Source organism: Ursus arctos, unplaced genomic scaffold (assembly GCF_023065955.2).
Source record: "Ursus arctos isolate Adak ecotype North America unplaced genomic scaffold, UrsArc2.0 scaffold_10, whole genome shotgun sequence".
NCBI lineage: Eukaryota > Metazoa > Chordata > Mammalia > Carnivora > Ursidae > Ursus > Ursus arctos.
The window spans coordinates 73064698-73086410 of NW_026622764.1; the positions used below are offsets into that span (position 1 = coordinate 73064698).

Sequence of the window (21713 nt, forward strand, 5' to 3'; positions counted from 1 at the left end):
CTTGGCACTAGATCCCAGGGAGGTTATTGCTTGTGGGTTTCCTATTCTCTTAAATTGTGATTCTCTGTATTTGCCTGCCCCTCTCTCTAATTCTGGAGGTAGCGGTGTGCCTGGGACCTCAGTTCTCTTGCAGATCTAGGAAAAGTTGATGATTTTTAGTTTGTTCGGCTTTAACTTGTTAAGATCTACCGCATACTTTTTTGCCCATTGAACATTTGTTTATTTAAGATCTACTCCATAACTTTTAAGGGATAACTTGTGTGCATGGACATACTACACTTTTACATAACTAATTGTGTAGTATTGGGAATTTTGATTGTTTCAAATAAGGCTACAGTAAATAAACCCGATGATACTTAGAATAGATTCTTGTGGGGGGGGGGAGGGTTGGTGGTGATGAGCCTCCACATGCAGGGGGCGCTGTAGGACCCACGGCAGGCCGGGAAGAACCAGACGCCGCTCTCCCTCTGAGGACACTCTGCCCCGCGCGTCTTCTCCCCTCAGCTGCCGCGGGCTTGGGGAAGTGTTTCTAGGAGACGGCGCCGTCGGCTGCGCCTGCGCGGTTGACGCTAGCAGGGGGCGGGCTGACGGGCTGCGGCGCAGGCCGGCTGGTAGTTCCTGCTGGGCCTGGGTCGTTGGGCCCGCCCTGGTTCTCTCGCTCAATGGTACGCCCGTGAGTCGCGTTGCCGACGGACGTCTCCTCGGGATGGAGCACATCCGTACGACCAAGGTAGTCCGACGTGGAGAACTGTTAGGCTCTAGCCACGGTCTGACCCGGCAGAGGTTGGGGGGCGACGGTAGCTCGGCTGGCCGGACCAGGGGGCCTGCCCTGGCCTAGTCTGGGAGGGCACGGGCACTTAGGGCCCGGGTGGGTGCGGAGGCCTCCTGTACCTGTGGGACTGGGCGTCCCGCTTTCACTCTTTGGTGTGGTGTGGATGATTTGGGCTGCTGGGGGTTAAGTCCCATGAAATTGGTCGCCGTCCTCTCAGCGCTACACTTTCTTGGGCAAAATTGGGGCTGCTTTAGCTTCGCTGTTTTCAGGCATTCGCCTCCCCAGAGACCGGAAAACGGGTGGGTCCTTAAATCAGCGTTGCGATATCGTGTAAGCTTTTCCTTGTTCACCATGAATTGTCTTGTGTCACAGATTCTTGATGCAAGTTTTGGAGGCGCTGAGATCAGCACTCTGCTCCACCTCACTTTGTTGTCTCGGTCTCCAACCAGTCATTTAGATTTGGTATTCCGTCTTTGTGCTTCAGAACTTCATTGTCTTTAGTGCCAGTAGTCAGTTTAACAGAGGAGTTACTGAGAAGGAAAACGTTATCCCATATTTTCAAGTGTCTGATGGAACTCTTTTTTAGTTGATCTTATTAAGTCCCACGCTTAATTTTTGCGTGCGAAAGGCATTTATTTTTAGGCACGAACAAGTATTCTTATAATTCCATGACAGATGTTGAAACTGAAGGAAATGGCATCAAAATATTACCAAGTTACGTTGCCAAGAATTAAGTTCAGCTTCAGCCTAGGGAGGGAGAAGACATAAATCAAGACAAGAAGAATTGAATAACATGATTTTAAGATGGCCTGGAGCCTAACAAAGTCAGGAAGAGGACCCACTGTGAATCTTGACTCCTCATGTTTTGTTAAAGCCATCACTTAATTCCTGCGCATCCTAAAGTTACCGTTCATTTGGAAGAAATAGCAGACATACGTTGTCTTCATTTGTTCCATGGAGAATTCGAGGTCTATGTCCTTAAAATGTTTCACGAACCTTTTTAAGGTGTGAGGGATTTTTGTTAGAGCTTGTTTATAACATTGCACATACTATAATAACTGAAGATTCTAAAAACTAACCCCTTTTTGAAAATCTCTCTTTTTTTTTTTCTTAAGAGAAGAATGGTAAAGTAACTGTATAATTCAAGTTGCTGGCTCTTAAAGTTTGAAAATAGAAGGGTGGTTAAGTAAATAACCAAACTAGTAGAAAACAAAGATGGAAAAGAGGACCAGAGCATGCATGAGATCAGGTTCTTGTCCTGGTTCCAGGGTTCCAAATGTGTATTATATAGTAGTTTTTCACAGTGGGCCTATCCTGATGGTTTAGTAAGGTGCTTTTATGACTTTTTAAGGGGGAGAAGATTTCTGAATACTTTTCTATTAAAATTATTTTTCAAGTTGTGCTCTTTTATTACTGAGTTATTCTTCTAGCGTAGGACCACCGGTACTCCAGAATAATCGTAAGTGGCTGTAGGTAGACTGCAATTAAACTAATACTTAATAGGTCCCAGTTATTTGCCAGGCACAGGACAGACACTGGCTATAGACCAGTGAGCACGATAGACATGGACCTCACTGTACATTCTGATAATTGATGTGTGAATTATAATATTTTCTTAAATTATGACTTATTCTTAAAAGATATTTATGAACATAGCCTATTGCATTATTTTTTTAAAAGATTTTATTTATTTATTTGACAGAGAGAGACACAGCCAGTGAGAGAGGGAACACAAGCAGGGGGAGTAGGAGAGGAAGAAGCAGGCTCCCAGCGGAGCAGGGAGTCCGATGGGGGCTCGATCCCAGAACCCTGGGATCACACCCTGGGCTGAAGACAGACGCTTAACGACTGAGCCACCCAGGCGCCCCTAGCCTATTGCATTATTATACTATTTTCCATAACCTTCACTTGGACATGGTTAATTTACTGCAAAAATGATTGTATTTCAGAACTAAAAATGAATTGCTTTAAGTTTACTTAGCTGTTTTGAAGTATGCAGTTTAGTCACTATGATAAAGTAGTCCTATGTAACTATTTGTTCTATATTGAGACAGCTGTATTTGAAAGGTAGTAATTACCATTTCTTGAGCAACTCTATGTCAGTGTAACCAACTGTGCAATATTACTTTACAATATTTATAATTTCACAAACATGCTAATTTATACACAGTTGTCACTAATTTCTTAAATAACCCTACCAGTTGGGTACATTGTCAGCATTTGCAGATGAGAAGGAAATAGGCTTGGAGAATTGAAGTAATCTGCACAATTATCTCATGAAGGGTAGAGTTAGGATTTAAACCAAGGTTTGTCATATTTTTTTTTCATTACTTCTCTAATTTTAATCTAATTGTTAAAATGTATTAATATTCAGAAATGAATCCTAATAATAATAATTCTAAGAGCTTTTTTCCTGTAAACCTCTTTTTGACATAAGTAAATTATATTTATGTGATATTATTTTTGTATTGTTATGGTCATTGTGTGTGTGGGTTTTTTTTACTATTGCTTATGAACCAGAGATTTATCAGATAAACATTTGGTTTACTTACTATATGGCATAACTAAAGGTGTCAAGTCTGAATTTGAATTTCTGAAAGACTATTTCCAAGCTCTGCCTATCATTTTCAGCTCTGATTTCACCATAATGAGATAGTCTTGCCAAGAAACAATGGGAAATATGCAGAGACAGTTCTTCTTTATGCAGTCTTTCTCCTTTCCCTGCCAGGCTCCAGTGCTTCGGCTGACATCATCTATTGATGTCGAATGATGTTGTGCTGTTTGTGAATGGAACTTTACAGAATGTAATGGAAGAATGTTTTCCTAAACTATATATGGAAGACTGCTTTCTAGAATCTGTTAAGGAATGGAATGTCCCATGAAAATCTGACCCCAGTAGGGCTCAAGTTGAATTATGCCTAGTAATGCCTAGTTTGTTCTTAGCTTGCTACCCATTTTTGTCATTAGAATGTGCGATCATAGGTGTATGTACACAAATATGTGTAATCAGTTACAAAGAGATGCAAACTAAGAATGACTAAGAATAAGAGCCAGTAGATTGTGGGGAGCACCTGAATGCTTTTCCTCACATAAAGTGCTATTTGACTCACTCATGTTATCCTATTATACAGGTGAGAAAACTGAAATTTGCAGAAATTAAGTAACTTATCCTGACTCAAACAGCTAGTTCTAATAAGGAAGAGGTGGAGCTGGGGACTTGAATCCAGGTCTTTCTGATACTGGTCCTGTTCTCTTAACCATAACACTCCTCTGCCTCACAGAGTAATTGTCTAATCAGGAGATTTGAGTGGCGCCTGGGTGGCTCAGTTAGTTAAGTGTCTGCCTTCAGCTCAGGTCATGATCCCAGGGTTCTGCGTAGAGCTCCCTGCTCAGTGGGGAGTCTGCTTCTCTCTCTGCCTGCCCCCACTCGTGCACCTGTGCACGATCCCTCTTCCTGTCTCTCAAGTAAATAAATAAAATCTTTTATGAATAGATAGATAGATAGATAGATAGATTTGAATAGTGAAGTAGGTCAGTGTGAGTAGGACTGGAAGGAAGGTAAGGGATGGAGGAGAGGAACTTAGGGGGTAGGATTTTGTCTAGTAGGTAGCCTATTATGAGGGTGTAGGGTTAGGGAAAAGGTGTGCTCCAGAAGAATAGATTCGGAAGTTGTCACTGTTTAGGTAATCATCAATGTTTTTTTTTTTTTTTTTAAAGATTTTATTTATTTATTTGACATAGAGACAGCCAGCGAGAGAGGGAACACAGCAGGGGAGTGGGAGAGGAAGAAGCAGGCTCATAGCGGAGGAGCCTGATGTGGGACTCGATCCCACAACGCCGGGATCACGCTCTGAGCTGAAGGCAGACGCTTAACTGCTGTGCCACCCAGGCGCCCCATCAATGTTTTCTTTTATGGATGAGTTTATGCGAGGCGTATATATAGAGGCTCTGTGGAGAAGAGTGTGAAGGTTAGAGCCCTGGGAATACTTAAAAAGGAGCAAGCAGAGGAAGAGGAGTCAGAGAAAGAGTATTAGGGATATAACGGGAAGAGGGGAATCACAAGGAGGGAGGTCTTCCCTATTCTAATTTCCTTCTTTGTTCCCTCTTCTCTGCTCTCTCCTTTTCTTAGGGCCTGGTACTGTTCTGTGTACTGGGGAAATGGTGGTTCCCAGACAAAAGTCCCTGCCATTCCAAAACTTATTTTCTAGTTGGGGGAGACATAACAGTAAACAAAGTTAACAAGTCAAATATATAATATGGCAGATGGTAGTGAATGCTATGGAGAGTGCCAGGGTGAGGTTGGGGGAGGGCAGTTGTAAATAGGGAAGTCTTTACAGAGATAGGGACACTTGAATACAGACTGAAAGAGAGAGCAAACCATCTTCACAGGGGCAGGAGTTGGGGAGGGGAGGCTGGGAGAATCCCAACAGAGGGAACAGCAAGGACAAAAACCCTATGGTGGGCATGCCTGGTTAGTAAAAACTAGCAAGAAGACCAGTGTGGCTAGATCAGAGTGAGTGAAGGAGAGAGCACAGTAGGAGATTGAAAGTTGGGGACGGGCAAGTCTTGAAGATGAATGTGAAATCTTTGCTTTTATTGAGTGAGACAGGAAGCCATTCATGGAAAGTCACCTGTGTCCAGTGCTGCAGAAAAGCAAAATAAGATAGGACTGAAAAGTGCCCTTGGTTTTATGATCTGTTTTGTTTGGTGAGTTATGCAGCCAGACGCTGTTGTAGGAACTTGGGATACACAAACAAAGAGAGATGAAAGTCTCTGCCCTTTTGCCTTCACAAAGGCAAATTGAAGCTCTTTCTTTTTGAAAGATGTCAGTGCTATGGAGTATGGAATAATGATACTGAGAGTCCCGAATGGGTGCCTAGCTAAAGGGGCGGCTCACAACAGGTGAGAGAAACTGTGACAGTGTGTTTTCTGTCTGCTTCAATAGCCCTTGTCATGTAGTTGTAAAGTACAGCTGTTGGCTACAGAACGTTGATTGAATGAAGATGGCCATTGGTCCTTTCTAGTCCCAGAGGCCACTTGGTGTCCGAATTTTCAGGATGTAATACCGAGTATGTGAGATATCCTGTGTTTTTTCATTTCCAGCTTTTGTAATCAGCTGAAATTTGATCTTCCTTTTCGAGTACCTTTTAGTGCAGGCCCGGAGTTGGCAATAATTCAACTAAATGGCCCTTAAAGTAATGTGTTGGCATTTCCCATCCTTACCATAATGACTATACCCTCCAATTCTCTTCTCCCTACTCTGTTTCTTCTTTGCTTATTTTTTCTCTTCCCAAAACCTTGTTTTTCTTCCCCATTCTCTTTTTGCCTGTGATAATACCTATAATTAAAGGGTCCTACCACTCTTTCCATAGTGTCTCAGTGCTGGGGACTTGAAAGAGTCGGGATTGCTTCCTAAATACCTGATTTAAAACATTTCCAGGAAAGCATTGGGAAAAATCTGTAGCAACATCTGTAAAGTCAGTTCCTTGGTGATAAACAGAAATATGAGGCAGCAGTTGGTGCTTACAAGTTGGCTAAGTCTCTGGTTTGAAATTTGTATGCTGATAATTTTAGCAAAGAAAAAGCTCTGCTCTCTTTTGTTTTTTACATTTACCTTGGGACTTGACAGCTAAGAACAGAATAATCAGTAAGTTTTCTCAGAACCTAAAGTTTCTCCAGAACCTAACGTACTAAATAAATGTTTTGCAATAATGTTCAGATTAATTTTATTATCAGTCATATCCATATAGCAATTGCCATATTGGAGCAGTCATGTAATGATAGACTTTCTATTATATTTTCTTGATTTGAATATAATTTTCCATTTACTAGGGTAATAATCTTCAGTTTATTAAAGTCCTATGTAGTCTCTTTTCTCTCAGATTTACATTTCCTTTTATACCGTATCTTAGTGAATGGCAACCAGTCTGACAAGCTTAATATACATCTTCAAGAAGGGCTTCCTCTTTATGCTGTCTATTGCAGCTTAATCTCGGCCCTTATCATATCTCTCCCAGGCCCCCCTAGATTACTTCATTAGCCTTTTACCTGGTTACCCACCTCCTGTCTCTTCTCTACTCAACATTTTCTCCACATTGCCATTGGAAAGATCTTCTTAAAAAACATACCTGGTCATGGGCTACTGTGCTTAAAATCCTCTGTATCCTTTTATCTACAACATAGATGCTGTACCTTACAGGTGTTTCTTTTTCATTAAATGTTAGTGCCTCTCCCCTTTTGTGTTCTCTCTCTTCTGAGAATTCTATATTTTCTGTGTTAGAGTTAAGAAAATTTTGTTCAGCTTTGCTTTCAATATTATATTAGGAAAACAGTTTTTTCCAGCTGTAGGACACATTAGAATATTGAATTTGCTTTTAAAGGCTATGTGCCTCCTCTGTCCTTTCTCCATTTGAATTTGAACACTAGTTTAATACAGAGGACTGTCAGGGCTCAACTTAACCTCATCAGCTTATTAACTTACTAACAGTAGTCATTTTTGCAAACATCTGAGCACTTTATTGCAAACGTGGGGTAAAGTACCTATATTTATTATCCAACCTTACTACAGCCCTCGAGGAAGAGATTGTTGTCCTTATTTTATACATAAAGAAAATGAGACCCAGACTATTTGGCCTTTAGTTGATAGCCAGTAAATTTCTGTGGAGTGAATCAGTAAACTCTCTTTCCTGAAAGTGTATATTTATGTGGATGTTCTTCAAAGATGTGTGTGTATGTGTGTGTGTGTGGGGGGGGTAAGCATATACCCATAATGCAGTTGTATATTTTAAGGGACCATAGTTGTAGGAAGTTCTTTTTAATGGGAGGACTACACAAGCTGGGGCCTTAAATATTTGGGAATGGAGCATAAAGATAGAGAAGGAACCTAGCCTAATGTGAGTTAAGAGCAAGAGGGATTAATTTGGAGTTAGAAGGAATATCAGTTGCATAAAAATGACCTGATGAGCTTCTTAAAAATACAGATCTTTGGGGGCACCTGGGTGGCTCAGTCGGTTAAAGTGTCTGATCCCAGGGTCCTGGGATTGAGCCTCACATGGGGCTCCCTGCTCAGTGGGGAGTCTGCTTCTCCTTCTCCCTCTGCCACTACCCTGTTTGTATCCGTGCTCTCTCTCACTCTCTCTCAAATAAATAAATAAGTAAATAACCTTTAAGAAAAATACAGATTTTTGGAGATGAGTGAAGTTGAATGGGGCTTAGGATTTGTATTTATGCAGAGTTTCAGAGATGATTCAGATGAACAGCTAGGCTGTGGGACTTGAATGTAGGTAACCAGAATTAAAAGATCTAATAAATGGAATTTCAGATAATTTTGGATGTAGAAATTAGGGGGAATCAAGAAATAGGCGTGGAGTGTTAGGAAGAGTATTTTTAACTTGAATTTCCAATCTTGATAGACAACAAGCCTGAAAGAACTACGTAGTGTTATGCAGCTCTAGAGGAAGAGTGACTTTGTCTTAATTGGGTGATGGGGTGGAAATAGCAGACTGAGAGTCCACACGTGTATTTAAAAACAAAAAAAGCTGAACTATAGCTATACGCTCTTGGTAATTTTTCTACTTATTTTAAGTTTGTTCATTTATTCGTAAATTACTGAATATTTACCGTTCATGTATGTGGGGAAAAGGTGGCAGAGAGAAATGAGGGACAGTATAATGTAACAAAGAAGAACTTTATATAATAAATCTCTTGGATGATTTCAGCAAGAGACAACTGGTAAACTGTGGACACCTTCTGTTTTCTCCCTGTGGGAAATGTTTCTATGGCCTTTCACCCTAGTTCAACGAACATTTATTGTGTCAGATGCTATATTAGTCATTAGGTAGTCAGATGTAAATAAGAGACGGTTCTTGCCCTGGGGTATGTTATGGCTTTAGTGGGAGAGATGTACACATTAACAGTTGCTTTATAATGTAGGAACTATTCTAACAGTAGTGGAAGGTTCAGATTTTAAAAATATTTAAGCTATAAACTTGATAGGAATTGGTGATTAATTGAATATTGGGCGGTCAAGAGGAAGTTGTAAGATGATTCCCAGATTTCTAATGTGGGTGACTGGATGAGGATGGAGTCATATTAGATCAGAAATACAGGATTAGGAACCTTGTGAGGGGTGAGGGAAAATCAGTTTCATTTTCTGTATGCTTAATATGAGTCTTAAGATATCCAAGTGGGGCAGTATAGCATGGTGGGAAGGTGTTCTACCTCAGGAATCAGAACTGTAACAAAGGGTTATTACCGCGCTATTCCACTTACTAGATGTTACTAGCTGTGTGGTGTTGGGACATTTAACCAACTTCTCTTAAGTTTCAGTTTCTATACAGAGATTAATAGTACTTACTACATAGGAATTGTGAAAATTAAAAGAAATAATGTATCTTAAGCACTTATCATAGCACTGGGCATATAGTAAGACCTCAGTACTATGTCAGGAATTATTATAGTTATTATGTGTATAGCAGGCAGAGCTCAGAGTTGGGCACTTAGTTTGGAGAGTCATTAACGTATAGGTTAAAATAATGACAGTGAATAAAATGCCTATAGAGAATGGAGCCCCTGAGGATGAATAGTAAGGAATAGGGGTTGGACAGAAGAGGGTTAAAATTCAAATGAAAGTGATGTGATTGTTTTGAGTGTAGATAATTGTGTGTATAGAATTTGTGCCTTGTCAAAAAATTATTTATGGCTTATGATTGAAGCATAACAAATATTTATGACCTTTTGAAAATCCACAGATTAAAAAACTTCATATGGACTTGAAAAAAAACAAACTTAGTTTTCAGTTAAATTACTGATAATAACATCAGCCACCACTCCCTTTAAACTACTTGCCAATATCTTTTTTTTTAATCTTTTTTGAGTACTATGTGAAGTGCTACAAAATGATGTTGGCACAAATTGTTTGCTTGAGTAGTGTTGATACTTCATGGTAACCTTTATTTCCATATATATTCATTAATTCTCTTTTCTTTAGAGCCATTAACACTTCGCTTTAATTGCTTCAGAGGTAAGGCAGGTGAGATTTATATTATGGTATTGCTGTTGGTTGGCTTCAAGTCTAGCACAATTGAAGAGGAGTCAGCAGTAGCTGATCCCATTTTAAGTGTTTACATTTAAGGTTTTATTCAAAGTGGGTTGTATAATGAAATTAGATTTTTATTTAAGGAAGAAATGGTCCTAAACAATGAAATAAATGCTGATCTCCAAGAGAAATTTTCATACAGGTTTGTAAGAAGGAGGTTTTCCTGTTACCTTAAAGGGCAATGTGTATAATGATCTGACAGTTTTTATATGTCAGATCAACTGTCAGACTTGAGCTATATAAATTAGATCATATCTCTGAGTTTCCAGAAAAAAATGTTAAAACTCAATTCATTGCTGCCCCATACAAATAAAATTTTGTATCAAAAACAGGTATTTTAATTTTACATTTAAATTTTAACTTATTTGAACAGCTGCTGTTATAAGTAAAAAAAAAAAACTCTGGAATTAAATTTCTTTGGGAGAGCTAATTAGCTTTTTACATGGTAGTTATTATTTTGGAAATAATAATTTCATAATGGGGGCATTTGCTTCTTCAATTTTAGTAAGGGAAAAAAAAATATATGTGGGGGGGAAGTACAGAATGAATGAGGTAATTGTTAGTAATCTGGCTTTGAAGACCTACAAGTTAAAAAACTGTCTACAACCTGCTGTTATAGCTGTGGATTAAAAATTTTAAGTTGGTAATGGTTGTTTTACTCTTTTTCCCTCCCCAAAAGAATGGGCACAAATAAATAATTGTGTTTTCAAAACAGTGGTCTCTTACACAGTCCTGGCCAACTGTAACCCCACTCTCCAGTGGCAACCTCGTGTGTGTGTGCGTGTGTACTATTAATAAAGAAGTACTGTGTACCTCACTGTCTCAGCCACTAGAGGACAAAGAAGTAGCACATGATATAATCTGTGACAGGGAATTCAGAGCCAGGAGGAAGTAACTACAAAGCTGAGACATTAAGTAAGTCAATTAATTTTCTGAGAAGTATTCCAGTCAGGAGATCGGGCATCAGTGAGCCCCGAAGAATGCTTAGCACTTAGCTAAGCAGAAGAGACTATCTTAGGAAGGGAGAACAGTATGAGTAAAAGCACAGAGCTGACCACAAAACATTGTCTTGGATGGAGTGGTGAGGAGAATATAGAGATTAAGTTGGACTTTGCAACCATTTAAGTGTTTCTTGATATAATTTTTCTGGTAATTTACCTCCATGATGCTAGATAATAACTGTATATATCTATTACTTGATTTGCTAATGACTTAAATACATGAACTCTTGCATCTCAGAATGGCTAAAATTAACACAGGAAACAACAGGTGTTGGTGAGGTTGTGGAGTAAGGGGAACCCTCTTGCACTGTTGGTGGGAATGTAAACTGGTGCAGCTACTCTGGAAAAACAGTATGGAGTTTCCTCAAAAAGTTAAAAATAGAGCTACCCTATAATCCAGCAATTGCACTACTAGCTATTTACCCAAAGGATCCAAAAATACAGATTTGAAGGGGTACATGCACCTCAACGTTTATAGCAGCATTATCGACAATAGCCAAACTATGGAGAGAGCCCAAATGTCCATCAACTGATAAATGGATAAAGAAGATGTGTATATATGCAATGGAATATTACTCAGCCATCAAGAAAATGAAATCTTGCCAATTGCAATGACGCGAATGGAGCTGAAGGATATTATGCTAAGTGAAATAGAGAAAGACATATACCTATGATCTCACTCATATATGGAATTTAAGAAAGAAAACAGATGAAAATAGGGAAAGGGGAAAAAGAAAAATAGGGAAATAAACCATAAGAGACTCTTAATGATAGAGAACATACTCAGGGTTGATGGAGGGAGGTGGTGGGGGATAGGCTAGATAGGTGGTGGATACTTAAGAGGGCACTTGTTGTGATGAGCACTGGGTGTTTTATGTAAGTGATGAATCACTGAATTCTACTCCAGAAACCAATAGTGCACTGTATGTTAACTAATACTTAAATTAAAAATGTATGGATTCTTGGATATGAAAACTGTTTGTTTATCATGTGCCTCCTTCCTGTTTCCCTTAATATTTGTGTTATTTTTTTTTTTTTACAGAGTTGCTTTATTGGTTTTATTTCTAACTCTAAATAGTACCTGTGTTACTTGTGGTTTACACAGTCCCCAAGATATGTGAAATTTAATGTTCAACATTAAATGAACTTATGTTTTTGAATAAAAAGAGGAAAAAATTTGAAAATGGTACATTTAAATCCTGGGATAACAAAGAATTTGTATTACTTTTGAAATGAGAAATAACTTTTCTTTTTTTTAGGTTGAGCAAGTGAAATTACTTGATCGATTCAGTACCAGCAACAAGTCACTAACGGGAACACTCTATCTTACGGCCACACATCTATTATTTATAGATTCTCATCAGAAAGAAACCTGGGTAAGAAGGACATCTGCTGTACTGCAGTAATGGACTTGGCCTCTTGCTGTATTTCATTTTAATCATGTACAAAAAATTTAATCATTGGTTACCTGTTTCAACAAAAAAATTTTCAAAGTCACCTGATCACTTCTACCTTCCCTCCTAATAAAACAAGGATACCATGTAGAATGTGGAGCTCTCTTGTAAGATATGGCAAGACTCTTTTTATCTGCATTAATAATTATAAAATACCTACTTGTTCCTTTTAAAAAATTTGAGTAATATATGTACATATTTAATAGTTCAAATGGCATAGTCCACTGTATTTTTTTAAAGATTTTATTTATTTGAGAGAGAGAATGAGAGCTCACCCCATCCATGTTATTTTTATACCAAATTGCAGTTATGGTGTTTTTTAATTGATTGATTGTAGATCAAATAATACAGTAATGGATATTTTGTATATATTTCTTCCTGTATATGCCTGGGAGTAAAATTACTGGGTCTTAGATAAGTGCATATTTTTCTTCACTAATGTGGCCCCTCTCCAAAATAGTTGTCTCAAAGTATTCTCAGTAGAGTGTGATACATTGTCCATCAGCAGCAGCAACATTGATATTGTTAGCTCTAAAATTTTTGCCTCTCTGGTGGATGTGCAGTTGTGATTTTAATTTAATTGTAATTTTAATTTACAAGGAAGTCGTCTTTTCAGATATCTTGGCCTTTAGATTTCCCTTTATTTTTCTCTTGGGCTGTTTGTCCTTTTATTGGCTTTATAAGAGTCTGGTTGTTAATGTTTTGTCAGGTATGTGTGTTGTAGGTAATTCTCCCAGTGTGTGGCTTATCTTGTGTGTATACACGTCTTTGAATTAGAGTTTAAAATTTTAGTGTATTAGATTTTTCATTTTTTCTTTCATGGTTTATGCTGTTTTCTGACTTAAGGGATTCTTTTTTTTTTTTTTTTTTTTTAAAGATTTTATTTATTTATTCAACAGAGACAGAGACAGCCAGCGAGAGAGGGAACACAAGCAGGGGGAGTGGGAGAGGAAGAAGCAGGCTCATAGCAGAGGAGCCTGATGTGGGGCTCGATCCCATAACGCCAGGATCACGCCCTGAGCCGAAGGCAGACGCTTAACCGCTGTGCCACCCAGGCGCCCCTGACTTAAGGGATTCTTAAAGTTATAAAGATTCTCCTGTACTTTTTTTCTAAAAGCTTACATTTTGTGTTTCAAGTATAAGTTGTTAATACATATGGGAAATATTTTCTTGGATGATATAACTTAGGGATTCATTTTTATTTTTATTCTTTTATTTTTATTTTTATATAGATACTGGTGCCGTTTATTGACAGTTTCAATGCATTAATGTGTAGTATCAACTCTGTCATAAATAAAGTGAGGGTTTGCTTTTGAACTCTGTTCCGTTCTTTTGATATATTGATTCCGCTGTATAATAGCATACTGCTTTGTTGACTGTAGCTTTTATTTATTTATTTGTTTTTTTAAAGATTTTATTTATTTATTTGACAGAGAGACAGCCAGTGAGAGAGGGAACACAAGCAGGGAGAGTGGGAGAGGATGAAGCAGGCTCCCAGTGGAGCAGGGAGCCCGATGCGGGGCTCGATTAACGACTGAGCCACCCAGGCGCCCCTGACTGTAGCTTTTAATACAATCTCTCTTTTATTGTACTCTCTTGATTTCCCCAGGAAGGCCATCCAGTTGATACGTGATTGCAATAAGTAAGTCAAGATATTTACCTGAGATGTTGATCTCAGAGAAGTTGTATTCCCTTGAGGCACTGGTGCTCTTCCCCATCCAGTGTTGGCCCAGGAACTGTCAAGGGTTTCACCTAGCAGGGCCTTCTTGTAAAATCATTAGTCATGTTACCGTCCACTTTGTCTACCCTTCCTTTGTCCGTATGCCTCAGTATCTTCTCAGTATGTTTTCCATCTCCTAGAGATAGGGAAGTTTCCCGTAGACCTCTTCTTGGAGATGTTGGGAACATAGTTTGGGGGACAGTGAAAAAACATGTGTTATTATCTCCTATTATTGTCCTTAAAATGCCTTTTTATCAGTATACTCCCATATGTCTCTCCTGAATGAAATCTGTTTAATACACTCGATCCATAGAAATGAATATTTTAGATCTAGAAGGGGACTTACTAACTTTATCTTTTTCTTATTTTACAGATAATTATTTTTTCAAGATCACATAACTAGTTAGTGGCAGAGCCAGGTCTCTTCAAGAGTAGTAACTTGGCACAGCCCTACTAATATAAATGTTAATAGTGCTAAATCTTAGCCATAAGTTGGGCTATGTGTAATGTGTACTAAATATCTGTGTTATGTATACTTTTAATGTCTGTAGAACAAGTTCTTATCAATTTTTTTAAGCTTTTCTTGGTAATTTTTTGCATTTAGTCTTGCATGAGAACTTGAGAAAATATATATAATTATTATGATTAATATCAACATTTAATATTATAATTCTGTAATATATATGTATGATATAAATAATCATCCATCTCTTACCCTGCCACAGAAAAAGGCAAAAAGCAGTTTGGAATTTTTTACTGAACTTATATTAAAGTTTTAAATTAATTTGGGATGAATTGATTTCTTGTCATGATATGAGTTTTATCATTCAGGAACCTGCTATGACTCTAAGATCCTTGATTTTCTAGAAAAACTTTCTATAAATATTTTAAATTCAAAAAATATATAAATAAATATTTTAAATTCAAAGGAATGGTATTGAGAAAAAGAAAACTTTTTTTAGTAGCAAGCAGAATATTAGAACTGATATGAATGGTTATCATATATTTAAAATGCCATTAACTAGTGAGTTTATAGTAGGACTTTCTATTCACTCATTCATTCAGTAAACATTGTGATGGAGGTATAAGCAATGACACTTGTATTGCTGACTTGGTCAAATTTTAAGTTTGGGTTTAAAAGATATAACATTTGAAACTTTTTAAAATTTAAGTAGGGTCATTGTAATGGTCCAGATACTGTGTTAGGGGCTGGAGATAAAAGGGTGCTCAACTTAGCCATAATATTGCCCCTTACGAAGTTCCCAGCCTCTGGCTGGAGAAATAGACATTCACTATGCAAGGAATTACTCATGTTCTAAGTGCTATGAAGGGAAACTATAGGCATAAGAAAATGGGGGGGACCTAACTTACTTGGGAAAGGCTGTGGGGGTTGTCAGGCTGTTCTTGGTGATGAGATTTAAACAAAGGCCAGAAATAATACTGGAAGTTCCTAGGTGAAGAAGTAGATCTACAATTTCCCAGTTAGTAGGAGCAACTCTGTGTGTGTAAAGGAGATTGGTGCATTTGAGGAGCCAAAAGAGGACTCTGTCACTCGAACTTGATGTGGGAAGGGACTTGAAATGACTCTAGAGCCAGAGTCTGGGAAATGACATGACTAGATTACTTTTCTTTAATCGCTTTTTAATGGTCTCTCACCTGCCTTATAGAAAATGGATTAGAGGGGGTCAAGAGTAGATATGGAGAGAGCTGTTAGGAGGCTATTTATAGTTACCCGGTGAGAAATAGTGGAAGCATTGCAGCTAGGGGAGTGACAGTGGACATGGAGAGAAGTGGACAGGTTACAGAAGTATGCAGGAGATGCAGTTCTCGGGGTTTGATGGTGTACTGAATATGTGGAGTGATGGAGGAGGTATCAGCGTAGTTCTGGCTTAGGCATTCAGTCACAAGTTTTGAGTACTTTGCTTAAAGAGGGCATTTCTAGCATTTATGTGCTCTGGAAGAGAATACAGTATTTAGTGCTTTTTTATGATGATGATCACATTTTTTTCATGCTGTAGATATTGCACCACCATATTGCCTTAGTAGAGAAACTAGCTTTGACTACTTCTGGATGCCCACTTGTGATTCAGTGCAAGAACTTCAGGATTGTGCATTTCATTGTTCCCAGAGAAAGAGATTGCCATGATATTTACAATTCTTTGCTACAACTCTCAAAACAAGGTACTGTTTTTAGAGACCAAAGCTTACTTAATTTTGAGATGGATTATCTAAGATACTTAATATGCCATTGTTACTTTTTGCTTGAAGTTACTCTTAAGTTCTTGTGCACTCTATTCCAAAAAATTTGGCTTGGAAATAATTAGATACTTCTGATCTGAATTGTAAGAATGGTTTCCACAGAAGGGGTAGGAGTAAGGAAAAAGTTAAACATTTAGAGTACAGATTTTAAAAACCATAGATATATATTAGTTTTTAAAGTTTGTTGGTAGCCAACAGCAGAGGTTTTTTTTTTTTTTTTTCCTCCCCTCAAGTGGGTATCCACAACCAAGGGGAATAACTTGGAAATTGATTGCTAAATGAAAAGTTAAGGAAGTTCAGGCTCCTCTGGTAGCAGTGGGACCAATGAATTTAATTGACCAGAGTGGAGCATAAGGGAGATGATCAGAGGGAAAAGAGAGGGTGAATCCTACTTTACTAAAGGTAGGAGTGAGAGGAGTGTAGGCTGGAAAAAGGAATCCTGTCACTATGCCTTTGGGATCTGGAGGCTTCCTTCCCCCAACATGACTTGAATTATGTAGATCTTTCCAGGGGACAAAGCACACTGGTTACTGAATGTTACTTTGTCATTGAACACCTGGACTGCAGTGGTCTAGGTATATATACACCCTTCTTTCCTAACACATAAAGCCTGTAGCATTTATCCCGTTGTCCCAAGTTAAGCCAGATCTTATAGTAAAGATAGTTCTGTCACTTTAGGGGCTTAATATTATTCAGGAGTAAGTGCTTTCTGGAGCTCTGGGCAATCGTTGCCAGTTTTGGTCGACACTGTCGTGTGGGAACATTTATGCAATCTCATGTTCTATATGCCATCTCTAGTTTTCTATCACAACATTAGTATTTCAATTTTATATCTCATTTGGGAAGTGTAGTGGGTGAGCAGTGTCTGTGTCATTAAAATTATACTTTTAAGAAAAGGAAATATTATACTATTTAATATAAAAGTATTGTTTCTTAGCTTTTGTTGATGATATAAATTGAATCTCAGATTGATATGTATGCCTTTAGATGCGATCATTTGAATTAAAGACCTGAGAAAATAAATTGAGTTCAAATATGTTCAGGTATTAGTTATCTCTTTGAAAATTTTAAAGAAAAAATGGAGGGATAAAACTGAAAAATTACTGTTATTTGTAGAGTTTTAAATCCTAGTCGTATCATAACATTTATGTATTTTGTATACTATAGCAAAATATGAAGATCTCTATGCATTCTCTTATAATCCCAAACAAAATGATTTGGAACGACTACGAGGCTGGCAGCTCATTGACCTTGCCGAGGAGTATAAGAGGATGGGAGTGCCAAATTCAAACTGGCAGCTGTCTGATGGCAACCGAGAATACAAGGTAGCTCAGCAACTTTTTTTTTTTACTTTTTTTTTTATATTCCAGTTAACATACACTGTGATATTAGTTTCAGGTGTACAGTATAGTGATTCAGCACTTCCATACAACACCGGGTGCTCATCATGACACGTGCCCTCCTTAATCCCCATCCCTATTTCACCCATCTCCCCACCCAACTCCCATCTGGTGACTATCAGTTTGTTGTTTATGGTTAAGAGTCTGTTTCTTGGTTTGCCGCCCTCTCTTTGTTCCCCTTTGCTGATTTGTTTTGTTTCTTAAATTCCACATATGAGTGAAATCACACAGTATTTGTCTTTCTCTGACTTATTTCGACTTAGCAACCCTTTGGAGAAATTCAGAAAGTGTTAGTACTGAGAGAGTGTCATAGTAGTAAGTTGTCTATATATTGCTACGTACTGTTCTTGCATTTAGTAAGTTTTAAAGCTGTTTTTTAACTTCATAGTTTTTGAACTGTGGGTAGAATGGTTATATTTTATTTGATTTTTACAGATTTGTGAAACTTATCCCAGAGAACTTTATGTTCCCCGAATAGCAAGCAAACCGATAATTGTTGGTAGTTCCAAGTTCCGGAGCAAGGGAAGATTCCCAGTTCTTTCCTATTATCATCAAAATAAAGAGGTAAGAAGAGATTTTCTTTTTCTTTTTTTCTTTTACAAATGTGGTATAACCCCCCTTCAGGTTTAAGTATCCAGCGAACACTCATTTTTACATAGGGAGGTCATTATTACAATGTTGCTGATAGAGAAGTGTTGGCTTTTCTCTTGATTACGTTTTTTGAAATTTTAAAATTACCCTGAGATATAGAAACTTTTATACTTGTCATTGTTCTTTCCTCCCCTATCCTCCTTCAGTCTTTCCTTTCTTCTGGTAGGGGTTTGAAAATAATGAAATTAGTGAATAGTTAGGTTCTTCTTTCTTGTGGTTCTCTTTTGATCCTGCTTATATTTGGGGAAACCAGATGGTTTTGACAAATCAACTATTGAGAAAAAGAAGAGAGCCAACGGTATTTCAGGCTCACAATTTTTATAGAAAGCTCTTCCAATCAGAAGGATTTTGCAATACGGAGAGGGGGAGGAGACATCTTTATACTGAGATGCTTTAATAGGTATTGCTCATTACAGCAAAATTTTCCTTTGTAGCTTGTAAGAGTAGGCCACAAGGTACTATGTGTTAGATGCTTTATATGCGTGAAGTCCCATGATAATTTTATAAGGTAGGCTCTGCTAATTGTCACTTTCATCCTGTAAAGAGAGGGTAAATCACTTTTCCTATATCTAACAGCTAGCAGGTTGTGGAGTTCCATGCCAGTACTGACTCCCACTGCTTTGTGACCTGATTTTTTCTCCTCAGGAAGCTTTTAGAATCTTTATTCCTCAGTGTTCTGAAATTTCACAGTGAAGTGCCTTGGCGTGTTTTTTTTTTAATTCTATCTGGGAACTCACTTTTGGGAAGTTACTTCTCTATTTCTGTGGTAACTTCCTCTCTTCTGTTACTTTTCTTTGTACTTGTGTGTGTGTGTGTGTTAGTTGGCAAGTGGGCTTCTGTAAGCCTCCGTTTTTCTTAGTTTTCTCTCCGATTTTCCATCTCTTTCTAGTTTTTAGAAAATTTCCTCAACTTTGTTTCCAGTCCACCTCTTTATTTTTGCTCAACCATTTTTAAAATCTAAGAACTCTTTCCTATTTTCTGAACTTTTTAGACATTTTTCTATTCTTGGCTGTGATGACTGGGTTCTCTGAAGACATTAAGAATTTTTTTAAAAGAATTCTTTTGCTCCCCACATTAGTTGTCTGTTGCTCACTGCATTAGTTGTCTGTTGCTCAGAGTTCCTTTTTGCTGTTTATTTTGCTTTTTTTGTTTTTCATGTCTTTCAGATATCTGATTCTTGGCTGGCCTCTCATACTTAAAGAGTGAGGTACCACAAGCTATTTAGAAGTTTGTGTGCATGAGTGATTTCTGTCTTTGGATTCTTTCTGTTGTTAATTTTCATCCCAATATGTGTGTTAGTTCTGTCCAGGATTCAAGTGTGGGAAGGCAGATTCGAGGATCTCACATTTTTTTGTAGGCTTTACTTCATCCTCTTGTTTTGGGGGGGTATAGGGCTTCGCTCCCACCCACATCTGTGCATATTGTCCAGAGTCTTCAGGTTAATCCTTTTCATAGAATAAACTTTGTCTTCAAGGTGAGGGAAGATCGGGGAGCCTTAACTAGTCTCTATCTGAATATTCAACCAATTCTCTTTTCAGTTACACTCCAGCTCAGGCTTTCAGAGGTACCAAATCAATGCTTGCTTATTGTTGACTTATAACAACTTGGCCACTTTTTTTGTTCTGGTAAATTGGTCATTACTAACTTGTCAATCGATTGCTTTCATTTCCTGAAATTTTATTAACATCTCTACTCTATTTTTCTCTCCTTTTCCGTTCTCTTTAATCTTTTGATTTATACATTTTAGATGTCTTCATTAGAACTTTACTTGGGTTTTAGAAGGGAGCCAGAGGTAAAAAGTAAAACTTTAAACAGAAATTCCTAATCTGTTCTTCATAGCAAGTCATAGGGAGTTATGACTGGTTATGGCCTCTGTTTGACACACCCATGTTTGTGTACATTGTTTATTGGAAAGCTGGGCTGAAAATAGATATTCAGTGCCTAACTTAGAAAGTACGTCTGAAAAGAATTTTATATTTTATATTTTATTTTCTTCTATTTTACTAAATTCTCATGGTTTTATTTTGTATGTGAATTTAAAATGTGTGAGTTTATGTATACTTTTTTTTTTCCTTAATGATGCTATGGCTGGAATGATTGGGTATGGTTAAGTTGGAGTTGGTATTGATGAAATTGGAGAAAAAATATATGGGTCTAAATCTTCTAATCTTTTTTTAAGACTTTGAACAAGAGTAAATATCTAATCCACCATAATATTGGGAAAGCTTATGTAACATCGAGATGTTCATGTAGTGTTTAATTCAAATAGGATGTCAAGGTGAATATCTTCTAATTGTCCTGCCAACTTAAACAGATTACGCATTTGATTTTAACTTTTGTTTTTCTTTTAAGCATTTTTGTTTAAGACATGTTTTAGACATCTTTGGATAATCTGTTGTTTTCTGTCCTTTTAAAATTAGGCTGCCATTTGTCGATGTAGTCAACCACTATCAGGATTCAGTGCCAGGTGCCTGGAGGATGAACATTTGCTTCAAGCCATTAGTAAAGCCAATCCAGTCAATCGCTATATGTATGTCATGGATACCAGGCCCAAAGTATGTGTCTTGAATCTAGTACAGTCTGTTAGTTTAATTATCTTTGATACTTTAATTAATGAGAGTTGATCAATTTACCCATATTTAACCTATCTGAATCCCAGTTTTAAATTAACTGAGGCTAATGATACTGAGGAAAGCAGTCTTTTAAAGGATACCAGCTTAGGAGACCTGTTTCCCAGATGGTGATTTCTCATGTCTTCTGATTTATATATAAATTTAGAAAAACAGATTTTTATATTGGAAACTCTTGATAGTGTGGAAGTCTTATATTATTATGAAGAAATATTAAATAGTGTATGTGTTGTGAAAAATTAGAAAATCTTATTCTTTTGGTAGAATTTTTAATTGTCAAAACACTTTGTGTTAAAATAATGGGCCTTAATTTGAAATATTCAAGAAAATAAGGAAAATAGTGAGTTAGGAAACACTGAACTAGAGAATTATAAATAGTGAACAGGAAATAGTTGTTCTGTTAGGCATCTGTAATGTTAGGTTCAATTTTTATCATTGAGACAAATGTCAGAATCCCTTTTTCTTTTTATAAACACAGTTAAGCAACTAATTCATATAGGATCCTGAAACTAAAGTAGTTAAAATCCTGAATGGTAATAGCTAACATTACTTTTAATTTTTATTATAGCATCGAATGCAGAGCTGGTGGGCTACACAAAAGGACATTGGCAGAATTATAGTGAGGATTTCTTCAAAAATCTGGAATGATGAGAAAATAAGAGAAAGCGATGAGAAAAAGCGAGTGAGCGATATAGAGCACAATTTTAGGCAGCTTTGTTGAAAGGAATG

At 37.5% G+C, this 21713-nt stretch overlaps 1 protein-coding gene across 2 annotated transcripts in view; it reads left to right on the forward strand.

Annotated features, from left to right (window-relative positions):
- The first annotated feature begins 514 nt into the window (after nt 1–514).
- The window catches only part of MTMR6 (myotubularin related protein 6), a 33160-nt gene continuing 11961 nt past the window's right edge, over nt 515–21713 (forward strand). The window contains exons 1-7 of one of the 2 annotated variants that reach the window (XM_044381700.3): nt 547–730; nt 12130–12246; nt 16063–16225; nt 17471–17628; nt 18139–18267; nt 20775–20909; nt 21553–21666. In XM_044381700.3, coding sequence (XP_044237635.1) covers nt 707–730; nt 12130–12246; nt 16063–16225; nt 17471–17628; nt 18139–18267; nt 20775–20909; nt 21553–21666 — 840 coding nt within the window. In that variant the 5' untranslated portion in view covers nt 547–706. Of the gene's footprint in view, nt 731–12129; nt 12247–16062; nt 16226–17470; nt 17629–18138; nt 18268–20774; nt 20910–21552; nt 21667–21713 lie in introns of both variants that reach the window. The other variant, XM_026493017.4, reaches the window with a different exon arrangement.